Below are 15163 nucleotides of genomic sequence, written 5' to 3' on the forward strand. Positions count from 1 at the left end.
AAAGGCATAATACTAACATGCAACATCCTTGCACATGACTGAGTTTGAAGCATCACTTGGTGGTCCAACTCCTGCTCTATTTTCTGCACTGACACGGAATTCATATTCATTTCCTTCCTGGAGACCAGTTACTTTGCATCTAAGATCTGAAACTGGTTTCTTTGTTGCTCTGACCCATCTTAAACCTTTCTTTTCTCTTCGCTCCACATAGTAACCTGTGATTTCACTTCCACCATCATCTACCGGCCTTTTCCAGGTAACTGTGACAGTATTTTTAGTCACATTTGTTACTTCTGGTTTTCCAGGAGGGCCTGGGGGACCTGATAATGAAGAAAAAAGTACAATTAAAACAAAAATCAAGTATTCAGAGATTAATAGAAACATAATGTAAATTCTTGTTCTACATACCAAATCTATCCACCATTTTAACTGGTTCTGATTGTACTGGTTCACCCTTGCCATATTGATTTACTGCTGAGACACGGAAAATATATTCATTTCCTTGAATGAGCTTGCTAACAACATGCCTACAGCTTTCAATATTTTCAGCAACCAATGTCCAGAGCAGTCGGCTAGTTTCTCTCTTTTCAAGAACATATGATTTGACTGGTGATCCACCATCTTCTGCAGGAGGTGACCATGTAAGAGTCGCTTTTTCTGATGAAACATTACTGATCTCAATAGGTCCCGGAGGTCCTGGAACATCTAAAACTTTCACATGTACGCTCTCCTGCTTAGTGCCAAAAGGATTGGTTGCAGTAATTGTGTATTCTCCAGAATCTTTTCTGGCTGCATACTTGACAGTTAGAGTAGAAGAAGTCGGTGTGGTTTCAATGTGCACAAGCTCTGAAGGTCTAAAATCTTTTCCAGCTTTTGACCATGCTGAAGTTGGAGGTGGTTTGCCACGGATACTAATAGCAGATATTATAATGGTGTCTCCTGCTTTTACTGTTAAACCTTCTTTCAAAGTAGGATCTATAACAACACTTGGTGCCTCTGTCAAAACAAACAAAAAAATCCCAATTGTTATAAGAAGAACATATATATTTATACACACACATATATATATGTGTGTGTGTGTGCATATATATATATATAAAAGAGGATTTGGTATTCATTTTTCAAATAAAATTCTACATTTTTAATGCCATCTACATACCATACTCATCCTTGCATATTATGGTTCCTGTGGATTCAGATGGAGGACTGATAGCTCCAGCAGTGTTCTTTGCTCTAATTCTGAACTCATATTTGGAGCCTTCAGTGAGGTCAGTTACAGTAAATGCACAGTCTGGAACATTCACATGATTAGCTTTTGTCCAAGTCTTCGAGGGTAACTCACGCTTTTCAACAATATAGCCAGTTAACTTATGTCCACCATCATATTTTGGTTCTGTCCAAATGAGTGTTACTGAGTTCCTAGTTACATTGATAACTTCAGGTTTCCCAGGGGGATCTAGAAGGAAAATAATAAATAATGATCAAACAAAAGTTATTTCAAATTTCAGAATTTTCCTTTTTATTCTCCTGATGACTTACCAATAGGATCAAGTGCCACAACTGGTTCAGATGGCAGACTTGGTTTACCTACTCCAGCCATGTTGATTGCCATTACTCTGAATTCATATTCCAGACCTTCAGTTAACCCTGTCACTCTGAAGTCTTTCATTCTTATTGGTGTCTTATTTGCCCTCTTCCACAGAAGACTATTTCTTTCTTTGACTTCAATGTGATAACCTAGAAGATAAATGGGGAGATGAAAATATGAGGGGTTTTCTAGAAATCTTGATTTCTCACAGCATTGTGAAATATCATACTTCCTGTATGTTATGTCACATTTTGCAAGAGGAACACTGAAAACCAGAAAAAGAAATGGATGTGGACATACATTACAGATGTATGTAATTGCAATGACAATATGTTTGTAAATGCAAATTGCTAACTTTATAGACCCAAGTAATTAACATAGGTGAGTTTGTTTTTATTTCTTTAGATATTATGGGTTTGTGCAAAAATATTAATTCTCTGTAAGTCTCTTCCTACTTTTAAGTTATTTAAAAAAAAAAAAATCATCACAGAGCAAGAGTAGGAAGTAAAACAGTGAAAACAATCACTCGAATCATAAACAGATGATTGTTTTATCTTACCCTTTGACAGGGAGAAAGAACTATTAAGAACTGAAATATGAGCGAGGATTTGGGGGATTTACCTGTGATTGGCGAGCCTCCAGTTCTTCTGGGATCAGTCCAAGTTAAAGCTACAGATTCATGTCGAACATCAACAATGTTGGGAGGTGGAGGAGCATCTGGCACATCTAAACAATATTAAAAAATGCAGTAACATGAAAAATAAATATCACCCCTAAAACATTTTTCTCAGTTTTGAAAATTATTATAGGTACTTACCAAATGGATGTTTTGCAATGACAGGGTCAGATTTAAGACCTTCACCTACTCCATATTTATTTTCAGCCCTGATTCTGAATGTATATTCATTTCCTTCATGAAGTCTTGTAACTCTAAATGTCGTTTTCTGGACTGCAGAGGCACAAGTCACCCACTTATTGTTTACATTATCTCTCTTCTCTAGGACATAGTTAGTGATTTCTGAACCACCATCATCTTTTGGAGGGCCCCACTTTAAGGTTATGGCATCAGCTGTGACTTCTTCAAATTTCACTGGTCCTGTTGGTATGCCAGGTTTGCCAACAACTTTCACAGAAATTGTGCCTTCCTTGCTGCCAACAACATTCTTCAGAGTTATTGTATATTTTCCAGCATCAGCTTTCTGGCAGTCATGTACTACAAGTGTGGTATTAACTGCTGTAGATTCAAATGCAACTCTTCCACTCTCAGTAAGTGTCTGGTCTTCACCCTTCTTCCAAGTTACAGCTGGGACAGGCTTGCCTTTAATTGGGATTTTAAGACGGAAATTGCTACCCTCTTTAGCTATATAGCACAAATCAGGTAGATCTCTTAAATCAAGATCAGGTGCCACTGTAAAAATAAAATAAACCAATTATTCAACTATGCATAAACTCTGTGATAAAATTAAGATGCTGTTTTAAAGGCATCTCATTTGCAGGTATACAAGGTAACGATACTAAGCATAAAATAAATGTAATTTGTCTAAGTGGAGCATTGAATTAATCATCTTAAGTTGCTTCTTACCAACATCATCTCTTGCCACAATTGTGAGCTCTGTTGGAGTTCCATATCCAGCTTCATTTTGGGCTCTCACTCTGAAAGTGTATTCTTGTCCTTCTTTTAGGTCTCTCATTGAAAAATGGAGGTTCTTTGCCCGCATGACTTCTTGCCATTTATCTTCACCAATCAGGACCTCAACAGTGTATGCAAAAATGCGGCTTCCACCATCACTGATAGGTTTTTTCCATACTAAATTGCATGATGATTTTGTTACAGCTGAAGCCTTTAGATCCACAACTGGCCCAGGTGTTTCTAGAAGAAAGAAAGGCATAGTAAATATCCATTCAAGCTAAAAATAAAAATTATATGAATACCAAAATAGACAAAATGGATTCATTTTTTTCTTACCAGAAGCTTTAACAGCATCACGAGTTTCACAGGGGTCACCAATACCATATTCATTTTCAGCAAATACCCTGAAAAAGTAAGATTTTCCTTCTTCTAAGTTAGTTATCCTGCAGCTTGTCTTTGGACATTCTGTTGTTACTGTGGACCATGACTTTCTTTCTGCATCACGTTTTTCAATGACATAATTGGTGACTGGACTGCCACCATCTATTAGTGGAGGTTCCCATGTAATGAAGGCAGAATCCTTAGATGCTTCCTTTACAATCAGGTTAACTGGAGGGCCTGGGGTATCTAGATAAACACAAAACCCCCACATTTGATTCATAAACAAAATTAGAAAATTACCAGTTAAAAAGTTAACAAATATATTATAATGGGGAAAACCCTGACACTTACCAAGTACTTTTACAACAATAGTGTATGCCTTTTTGCCACAGCTGTTCTCCAGACTGAGGACGTATTTTCCAGCATCATATTTGTTCACATTTTCACAGCGCAGGAAGGTATCAAAATCAGTTGACTTGATGTCTAATCCTTGTCTATCTCTCAGGTTGGCACCCACTTTAGACCATGTAATTTTTGGAGGTGGACGTCCTCTTACTGGCACATAAAGTCTCATTGTGACTCCAGCACGCAACACAAGGACTTTCCTTAGTTCTGCATCAAGTTCTCCTTCAGGAGGAACTGTGTGTTTTACAAAAAACATGCAATTAAAACATCATCTTTAAGACTATCACTGAAGTTGTTGTGACAAAAAGTCCCTCTTTACTGTCATTTCACTAGATTAACCAACTTCTCCTGCCTGTGATGATGTTAGTTAGTGGGCTAGTGTCCTGACTCCCATTTCAAGATCCTTTGCAAACTTGGCATTTTTTTTGCACTGATTTATCTTCCCTTTTTTCCTGCCTCTTCCACCATTTACATAACTTACCATGTGAATAAGTCTCCTTGTTTCTCTAGAAATCAAAGGAGTTTCAAAGCACCGTGGCCCGTACTGCTTATCTTGAACCAAGACAGTTCTGTGAAGCATTGCTTTTGTACATACAGAAAAATGCATAAAGAAGCCAGCATGGCTCTTATAAAGATTATAAGTGTCATAGTATTAAGCAGGCTGCCACACAGATGCTTAGAATAGTAATCTTGCCTTCAAATTATTTAAAAGATGTGAAGAAGACTGAAAGTTTTAAGAATATCCTAAGAGAGATCTGATAAGGATAATTTTAGGACTAGAGAAAGAAAAAACTGAAGACCAAAAATAGGAGTATCTATGATACAAATAAAAAAAGAAAACACCAGTGAGGTTCTACTGAGTTTCTAACTACCTTATTCTCTTCCAAATTAGCCACTTTTAGCCTGCATTCTTTGAGAAATTACACATTCCATATTAATCTGTTTCTGTGATCTGTGACAAACCCTGTCTTTGGAACCCATCCCATGAATTAAAGCAAAAATCAACAAGGTAATTTGTTTTCAGTGAACATACTTAAAATGTCTTTGGCAGTGTGTTTATCAGGAACATCACTTGGATCACTGTATCCAATCTTATTGACAGCATAAACACGGAACTGGTACTCTGTATCTTCTATCAGCCCTGTTACCACAAATTGTGTAGCCTGTAAGTTCTTGGGTAGATTGCATCTGACCCAGTTGTCTGTGTCAGCTCTTTTTACTTCCACTAGATAACCAATAATAGGGCTTCCTCCATCATATGCTGGTTTGCTCCATGACAGGCTTATTGAATTACGAGTAGTATCAACCACTTTCGGGAAAGCAGGTGGGCCGGGAGGATCTGAGAATTAAAATAACAAAGTTATTGTACCAAATGCTGTACAAAAGTATTTGGAAATAGCCCTGGAAAAAATCTGAGACTTTTAGCTTACATTGAGGATCCTGAGCATACACTGCTTTAGATGGTGCGCTAGGCTTGCCAGGTCCGGCCTTATTCAATGCTATCACCCGGTACTCATATTCTGTTCCTTCTTGAAGTCCAGTAGCCTTAACAGTTCTTTCAATGACAGGCTTTCTGTTTACTTTTGTCCAGTTAAGAGCCTTAGTTTCACGCTTCTCAAGTATATAACCAGTTATTGGGGATCCACCATCACTAGCTGGTGGCTTCCAGCTAACAGTCATAAAGTCTTTCGTTACATTGCTAATTATCGGTGGATCACAAGGTCCGGGTACATCTGTGAAGATTTATTTGAAAGTTATGTTCACATTCATAAGTGTACACAAAAAAACAGTGACTAATCAAGCTACCCCATAAAGCACTTACCATATGGATTCTTAGCAACCGCTGGTTCAGTAAAGATAGGGTCTCCAACACCATATTTATTTTCAGCACATATGCGGAATTGATACTCATGTCCTTCTATTAGTTTCTCCACTGTGCAGCTTGTAATGGGTATATTGGCACTGACTTGTGCCCAGTTTGGTCTGCTTGTTTCACGCTTGTCTACAATGTAGTTAGTAATTTCTGAACCTCCATCTTCCAGAGGAGGCTCCCAAGAAAGCATTGCACGATCTGCATACATATGTTTGATTTTAACAGAGGCTGGTGGACCCGGCTTATCTAGAAGAATTAACATCACATTGTTATAGCTCTAACTCTTGCTCTGTCATGTAACTATAAATGTATTTATTAACAGACAGTCTTTAGCTTACCAAGTACTTTAAGCTTAATTGTTGCTGACTTTGATCCACTTGCATTTTCAGCAGTAATAGTATAGTCTCCTGTTTGCTTCCTGTTAACACTGAACAACTCAACTGTAGCAAGATTTCTCTTAGTGGTGATCTTAACACCTTCCGATGGCTTTAAAACTTCTCCTTCTTTCTTCCAGGTGATTGTTGGCATCGGTTTGCCATATACATTTGCCTCCAGATGCACATTAGTTCCAGCTTTTACTGTGAGCTGTGATTGCATAGACAGATCCAACTCTATTCTGGGGGGAACTGAAAAGAAAGGGCCCAAGACTTAAGCAATCTAGTAAGAGATAAACATCTCACTCTTCACATGAGTGTTAGTTCAATATGCACAGATTCTTATCAGAATTCTCAAATGCTTTCACATTTCTTACCATTTTCTGGGTGAATGGTCACTGGATCAGAAGGTTCTGAAGGTCGGCTAATGTTAACTGCTGTCTTGGCAATTGCTCTAAATTGATATTGAGCATTTTCTTCCAAATCGGTAGCAGTGTACTCTTCTAGGGGTATTTGATGTGGAGTTGTATTGCACCGAACCCACTTATCACCAGGTAATTTGCAAGCTTCAACAAAGTAGCCAATAAGTCTGCTACCACCATCATGCTTTGGTCTTGTCCATACCAGTGACGCAGTACTCTTAGTGACATCAATAACTTCAGGTTTTCCAGGGGGATCTAAGGCAAATAAGATCATGTTATAGCCTGTTTTGCCAAAAAAGCCATATTTAAAAATGGCTTTAATGGTGATGGATCCTATTTACAGCATACCCACACAGTGCACTCGGTGCAGTCATGGTAAACATGAAAATATAAACGTAAGGGCAAACTGAAGATCATAAAGAGCTGCAGATATATTGAAAATTGCCACAAAAATAATAGTATGTTACAAATTATTATGTTTGGCTTACCAACTGGTGCTCTTGCTGTGACAAACTCGGTGGGCTTACTAGGCTTGCTTGCTCCAGCTCTGTTCAATGCATAAATTCTGAAAGTATACTCAAGACCTTCGATGAGTCCCACACAAGGGTATTCTGTGGAGCGCACAGCTGTGTCATTAGCTTTCACCCACAGTAAACTGTTCCTTTCTTTGCGCTCAATGAGATAACCAGTGATTGGACTGCCTCCATCACTATCTGGTCTGTCCCAGGCAACAAAAATGCAGTCCTTGTTGACTTTGGTAATACGTGCATTCTTTGGTTCACTAGGAACATCTAGAAAGAAATACAAAGATGGATATCAATCACATGCTTTCTTTCTAGGAGGACTAAAAAGAGAAATGCTGTTATCAAAAACTGACATACCAAATGGGAACCTGGCAATCATCTTGCCAGAAGTAAGCGGCTCAGAAATCCCAAAACGATTTTCAGCACGAACACGGAACATATACTCTTCTCCAGGAATCAGTTTTCCAATTCTGCAACTTGTCTTTGTGACAGAAGCTAAAGCAGTTACCCAGTCTCCTTGGCTTACATCACATTTCTCAACTACATAGTTTGTAATGTTACTGCCACCATCTTCAAGAGGTATATGCCATGCAAGAGTGCAAGCATCAGCATCTATTTCAGAAATATCAAATGGAGGCTGTGGTGGACCTGGTTTATCTGCACAAAAAAGTATATTAAGAAAAAAGAGATGAAAGGAAATGGCAAACATTAGAATATACTAAAACTAGTTTTGCATAAAACTGGGTTTAAAAATAATAAAAAAAGAACATACCCATGACTATCACTCTGATTTTCTGACTATCAGTTCCAGAGCTATTTTCTGCAGTAAGAGTGTAAAAATCAGAATCTTTTCTAGTCACATCCTTAATAATAAGAACGGAAGTCTTTTCTGCTTTATGCACAGCAAGGCGACTGGATGTAAGTACATCCTGATCTCCTTTCAACCATTTACAGACTGGCTGAGGCTTCCCATATACGTGAGCTTCAATTCTCAGTTTCTTTCCAGCTTTAATGTGAACGTGATCAGGCATCAGGATCTTAGGTGGGACTGAAAAAAAAAAAAAAATCACACATGGACATATAAATTTGACTTCTGTGACATATTAATTTACTTTTTCTTACATTTTCGTGTGAAAGTTCTCTGCTTCTCTCTCAAGTGGAATCACCAGTAGGAATGACTTTATAATTTTTAATTTAGGTTCCACTTATGGACATCTAGACCTTCTGCGGTGGGCAGTATCTATTCCAGTCTTACTTTTAAGTTCTTTTACAGTTTATAGGATAATATTCCTGAGTTTGTATTGGCTTCTCACATGTTTATGTAGAGACTTGTGCACTATTAATGTATGCCACATAATTCCTCTTTATATCTGGAACTTGTTGCTCAGTTATTGATGAATTTCCACAAGACAAACACAAAGGAGGCGAAATGAAAGAATGAAGTTCTTGCTGAACTTAACCCATTTCCACAGTCAATCTTTTTATACCCTTGAATTAATCTTCAAGTAGAGTCCCTTCTCCTACTTCTTTTGCACAAAATCTTTCTGGTTTCTTCCAAAAGAAGCCTGGTATTATGTTTGGTATACTTTTCTTCCTGCCATTGGCTGGCTTTTATTCTCTTTTGTTCCTGCACCTCTCTCCTCTTGTTTCCATGTCACAAATAAGAAAGTTCTCATTTGTCCCTTGCCATTATGCCTTCCCGTGCCTCAGGGACCCTACCACCTTAATTAGACAACCTGTCCTCCCTGCCTTTCACTTTACATTCTCAACCAACTCTACAATGTAAATAACTTGTTTTCTCATATCTCAAAACAGCTCCCACATTTGGCCCCATTTATCTCTCAGACTACCACTCTGACTCTTTTTCTCTTTCATCTTCAGTTCACTGGAAGTATTTATTATTTCTCCTTAGTTCCTATCTTCTGGTTCCAACTGAAACCATACCTGCAAAATTCTTTAATAATGCTGAATTAGTGGTCAACTTTCATCCTTTCTGATCTGTCAAAATATTCAGTACAGTTAACCATAATCCTCCAGATCTCTTCAAAAAGCATATGTCTTTTTGTGACTCACTCAAAGACCTTCTTGCTCATTTCATTATTAAAGCAGAATATTGTAACATAGGTAGTATTTAAACTGTTACTTACTGAGTTGTTCTTTAATTTCAAATATTCCTTCAGTTTCTCTTGGCAAACTTACTCCTACAGCATTTCTAGCTGCCACTCTAAACTTATACTTCTTTCCCTCTTTCAGACCAGCTACAACAATGGAGAGATCTTTAACAATTGAATATTCTGTCCAGCGATCTGCTGGTTGGTCATCTTCTTTGTAGCTAACAATGTACCCATCAACTTTAGAGCCTCCATCACGCAGTGGTGGCAGCCAGCCTAAAGTAGCACTATTCTTTGTAATTTCAGTAACCTCAAGTTTTCGTGGTGGATCAGGTTCACCTTTTGAGGAAAAAAAAGAAACACATTAAACATTGAATTTCCAAGATTTTTTGACTATTAAATACTTGTTGAATTATTGAATGTTATCCATACTAACTCAACAAGGACAATATGGAAAAGAGCAAAATTCTTAATAATTGCAAAGGTATTGTATTCATAGATTGTACTATTTGAAAGAAACTGACACAAAAATTTATTGTTATCATTGAGTAGTTAGTAGCATTGCTCACTTTAGAAACATCAACTTGCAAAAAACGCAAAATCTCATTAAAATTAGAGAAAAAACATAAAACGTGCATAAAGGCATACTTACTTAGGGGATCTGTTGCTAGAACTGGTTTTGGTATGTCACTTGGAACACCTGACCCATATTCATTTACTGCTGTTACTCTGAAGAAATATTCATTTCCAGGTACAAGGTTAGCTATTTGGAAACTAGTTTTCTTTAGTTCTGCAGTGACTGTTCCCCAGGTCTTCCTGTCAGCCTCACGTTTCTGCAGGATGTAATGAGTCACGGGGCTACCACCATCATTCTCTGGAGGTGCCCATGAAAGATGGCATGACATCTTGGTGACATCTGAAACCTTGAAGTCCGACACAGGTCCAGGAGTATCTATAAAGAAATTTCAATTTATGCTCATCTTTTCTTCTTTAATAAGTTAAAATTAAAGGAGGATAACAGTTTCCTGTACATGGGGAGTTAGTGTTAACTGATACAGTTGTGCTCAAAAACGGTAATGCCTCAAGGTTATAAAGATTCCTGCAATGAATATTTAATGTAGTTAAAAAATTGTCTAGGGGTGTTTCTCTCATTACTTACCCAGGACTCTGACATTCACAAATACAGCTTTTTCTCCAGCTGCATTAACAAGTGTCAATGAATATTTGCCTGAGTCATCACGTGTTGAATCGGGGATGACACAAAAGGCCATCGTGTCAACCAGATCCACTTGTCCTTTTCTGATAACATTATCAACCCCCATTCTCCTCCAGGTGACTTTTGGTGCAGGGCGACCCCTAATGATGGCAAAAAGTCTAATAGGGCATCCTGCCCTGACTGTGACTAACTTTCTCATGCTTGCATCCAACTCAATCTCAGGAGGTTCTGAAAGACAAAATTAAAGAAATAAAATGCAGAGTTGCATTTTAAAGATTTTTTAAAATAAAGATTGTATGTAAATACTCATAAAAAAGATGGGAAAACTTACCAAGTATTTCTTTGGGGGACACAGCTTCTTTCAGTTCAGCTGGTCGGCCAAGGCCAACCTGGTTTTGGGCAGAAACTCTGAACTCATATAATTGGTTCTCATCCAGGCTGGTGGCTGTAAATTCTGTATGAATAACTTGGGCAGCAACATTGCATCGTTTCCATCCTGCTTCAGGATCAGCACCTTCAACTTTTGGTCTAATTTCCACAACATATCCAATAATTGGAGCACCACCATCATACACTGGTTTTCCCCAGCCAAGGGTTATGGAACTCTTTGTGCTATCAACCACTCTCAAGTTTGTGGGAGGACCAGGTGGTTCTGAGAGACAATAAAAATTACAGATAAGAACACAGTTGTGCAATTTAGTAATCTGTTATGTCAACATTAAAACAAAATAGAGTAGAATACAATGGTATGATACCTATTGGGTCTTTTGCTACTACAGGTCTTGATGGCAAACTTGGTTCTCCAAGTCCAACTTCATTTTCTGCACTGACGCGGAACTGATATTCATGACCAGGAATGAGATTAGTAACCTTCTTGCGTCTCTCTGGGATTGCAGTCTTAGTAACGGGAACCCATCTTAGTGATCTTTTCTCTTTCTTCTCTAAAATGTATCCTGTAATTGATTTACCGCCATCATATTCTGGTGGATTCCAAACTACAGTCATCTCTTCTTTACTAACTCTTGTGACATCTGGAGGGTCAGGACGTCCAGGTCTATCATATTTTGTTTTTGCAATAATTGGGTGTGTTTCTGTTGGTGGCCCAGTGCCCATTTTATTCTCTGCACGAACTCTGAATATATATTCATTACCTTCAATGAGGCGTGTCACATTTGCATAGTTTGTTAGGACAGAGGAGGAGTATGTAGACCAAACCATACGCTTACTTTCACATTTTTCGAGGATGTAGTTCTGTATTTCACAACCACCAGCATCCTCTGGAGGGTCCCAAGTAACAGTACATCTATCACTTGATATGTCAGTGACTTTCAAGTTTCTTACAGGACCTGGTTTATCCAAGACAATAACTGTAGCGTATGCTACAAAACTACCAGCTGTGTTGGTTGCAGTAATTACGTATTTCCCACCATCACTACGCCTTGATTTTGTGAGAACAAACTTAGATGTGTCAGAAGTTGTTTCAATACTGACTCTTGGAGATCTGGTTAGATCTGTGGCATCTTTGTCTTTTGTCCATACAACTTCAGGCTCTGGTTTTCCTCTGACTCCAGCCTCAATCCTAATTGTGTCACCTGCTTTCACAGTCAGCACCCCACTTAACTTCAGCTCTAGCACCGGTTTCTGCAGATCTTCCTTCACAACAACTTCAGCTGTTCTTACCCAGTCACTTTCGCCTGCCTCATTCTTGGTTTGAACTCGGAACTGGTAGATCTTATTTTCCACACATTTATCTACCATGTAGTGTGTTTCCTTAATGCTGCCTTTGTGAACCCTTTCCCATTCATCTGAATCTTTCAGTTTTCTCTCAACATTATAACTTAAATTGGGACTTCCACCATCATAATCTGGCCTTCTCCATTTCAGATATACAAATGTCTTTCCTTTCTCTGCAATGTGAAGATTTTCTGGCTCTCCAGGCTTGTCGATAGGATTGATGGCAAGGATGGGAGTCTTGGTCTCAATGCAAGGACCTGGACCTATTTTGTTTTCTGCACAAACTCTGAAGAAGTATTCACGGTTCTCTATAAGATTTGCCTTTACTAATCGTTTAGTGATATCAGAGGAGACAATTGACCATCCCTTCTGGTTTGGTTGACGGTACTCTACTATATAATTTGTAATTTCAGAGCCACCATTATCCAGTGGACTCTCCCAGGCGATCATACAAGAATCTTTTGTGACATAGCTTATTTTCAGGTTCTGACATGGTCCAGGTCTGTCAAGCACATTAACAACAGCAAAAGCTTGAGCATGTCCACAGCTGTTCTTAGCTGCTATTATGTATTTGCCATGATCAGATCTTTTGGCTTCTTTCACTTGCAATTCAACATTAGGTAGATCACGGATTAGCTCAACACGCTTTTCTGGGACTAGTACTTTGCCATCTTTAGACCATGTTATGTCAGGATCTGGCCTGCCTTTTACTTTACCAGTAATATGGATTGTTTGGCCTACTCGGACAGTAATCAAGTCTCGACAGGTCACATCTAGGCTTACTTCTGGAGGAGAAAGAATATCCTTTGCAAGTACAGTTTCTGCCAGTTCTCTTGGTTCTCCCTCTCCCACAATGTTGACAGCTTTTATTCGGAATTTATATTCATTTCCTTCTATTAACCCAGGTACTCTGAAAGCACACTGTCTAATGAGTTCATCCTTATTAATCCTATTCCACTGTGTAGTTCCAGTTTTCTGACATTCCACAATGTATCCCAGAATTGGGCTGCCACCATCTTTGAGGGGCTTTGTCCACACAAGATCAGCTGTTTCTTTGGTTTTGTCTTTTAATTTTGGATTTATAGGTGGTCCAGGAGGAGTGATAGGACGTGATGCTTTTATTGGATCAGAGCTTGGAGATGGTTTGCTTAAGCCCACTATGTTTTCTGCAAAAACTCTGAATTCATACGTGTTGCCTTCAAACAGGCCAGTGACTCTGTATTTCATATCAAGTATTGGTGTCTTATTGACACGCACCCATTTACCAGATGCCTCCCGACGTTCAAGTATATAACCAGTTATTGGAGTTCCACCATCAGATTTTGGTAGGGTCCAAGACACTGTTGCAGCATTTTCTGTAATATCATAAACAGTTGGTTTACCAGGTGGGGATGGTGGATCAAACATATGTTTAGCAACTGTTGGTTCTGAATCAAGGGGTGCACCAATGCCTATCTTATTTTCTGCCCGAACACGGAAAATATATTCACAGCCTTTCTGCAGTCGTGGAATCTTAATCTTTGTGTGGCTTGTTCCAGAGCTAACCACTCCCCAAGTTTCTTTCTTTGACTGACGCTTTTCAACAATATAATTTATTATAGGACTTCCACCATCATCTTTAGGAGGGCGCCAAGAAATAACCATATGTTCTGGTGTTACTTCAAGAATATTAATAGGACCAGTTGGTGGACCAGGAACATCCAAAACCGTAAGGTGCAGAGCAACAGTTTTGCTTCCGGCTGCGTTAGATACTGTGAGAAGATATTCTCCTGTATCTTTTCTTACACAGTCTTTGATGGTAAGTACAGTGGAATAATTGTCAGTCTCAATCTTGAGTCTGCCATCTGATTTAATTTCAGTGCCATCAGTAATCCATTTTGCAGTGGGAACTGGCACACCTCTCATAATTGCAGGAAGTCTCACTGTGGTGCCAGCTTTAACAACAAGACCTTCAATCAACTTCACATCCAGTTCCACGGACGGAGGTACTGAAATTAGAGAAAAATAGAAATTACCTTTTCAGGGGAAATGCTTAAAGAAAGAGAGAAAGAAGCAGTGAAAAAATATGAAAAGCTAAAACTTACCTAGTTTTTCTTGACACTCTATTGGTATAGTTGTATCTGGAAGGCTAAGACCAACAATATTCTGAGCTTTCACACGGAATTTGTATATTTTTCCTTTTTGTAAGCCTGTAACAACACAGTCTAGCATAGGGACTGTCTGGAACTTTATCCACTCATCTGTACCATCTTCTTGATATTCCACCAAATATCCAGTTATCTCAGCACCACCATCACGATCTGGTCGATTCCAAACAAGGGAAACTTCAGTCTTGTCAACATCCACATGATGCAGGTTCTTTGGTGGCCCTGGAGGATCTTTTGAAATAAAAAAACAAAATGGTTACTAGGAGGCCAATCTATGGTAGCAGTGTACCGTGTTCACATTATTGCCAACAAGATAATTAAAAAAATTACCGAGAATAATATGAACAAAGCAAATTATATAATTGAAAAACACTTACGCAGTGGATCTATAGCTTTAATAGGCTTGGTTGTTTCCACATATGGACCTCTACCAAACTGATTCTCAGCTGCAACTCGGAAGAGATACTGAGTGCCTTCTATCAGATATTTAGCCATGTGACTGCGTTTCTTGGAGGATGAGGAGATGGCTACCCACTGTGCAGAAGCTACATCTTTCCTTTCCACCACATAGTTGGTAATGACAGAGCCACCATCATCTTCTGGTTGCATCCAGGTGAGATAACAAGAATCACTTCTAACTTCACTGATTTGCAGATTTCTGGGTGGACCAGGTTTATCTAATATTGACAAAAATGGTATCTGTTATTTATTTGATAACCAAATCACTTTTTAAAAACTTAGTAAATTTCAAGAGAAAT

The 15163-nt window shown here is 38.6% G+C and overlaps 1 protein-coding gene across 1 annotated transcript in view; it reads right to left on the bottom strand.

Annotated features, from left to right (window-relative positions):
- Positions 1-15163, bottom strand: part of TTN (titin) — a gene marked incomplete at its 5' end in the record, with an annotated part of 110473 nt that overhangs the window by 45273 nt on the left and 50037 nt on the right. Inside the window, 24 exon segments of the mRNA XM_010162153.1 lie at positions 18-320; positions 409-996; positions 1160-1456; positions 1540-1737; positions 2210-2314; positions 2406-2996; positions 3171-3458; positions 3555-3845; positions 3951-4238; positions 5038-5343; positions 5435-5737; positions 5827-6123; positions 6216-6503; positions 6629-6928; positions 7162-7464; positions 7555-7854; positions 7970-8245; positions 9345-9647; positions 9961-10260; positions 10468-10752; positions 10856-11176; positions 11280-14246; positions 14343-14636; positions 14783-15082. Coding sequence (XP_010160455.1) covers positions 18-320; positions 409-996; positions 1160-1456; positions 1540-1737; positions 2210-2314; positions 2406-2996; positions 3171-3458; positions 3555-3845; positions 3951-4238; positions 5038-5343; positions 5435-5737; positions 5827-6123; positions 6216-6503; positions 6629-6928; positions 7162-7464; positions 7555-7854; positions 7970-8245; positions 9345-9647; positions 9961-10260; positions 10468-10752; positions 10856-11176; positions 11280-14246; positions 14343-14636; positions 14783-15082 — 10092 coding nt within the window.

Source organism: Antrostomus carolinensis, unplaced genomic scaffold (assembly GCF_000700745.2).
Source record: "Antrostomus carolinensis isolate BGI_N321 unplaced genomic scaffold, ASM70074v2 scaffold8972, whole genome shotgun sequence".
Lineage (NCBI taxonomy): Eukaryota > Metazoa > Chordata > Aves > Caprimulgiformes > Caprimulgidae > Antrostomus > Antrostomus carolinensis.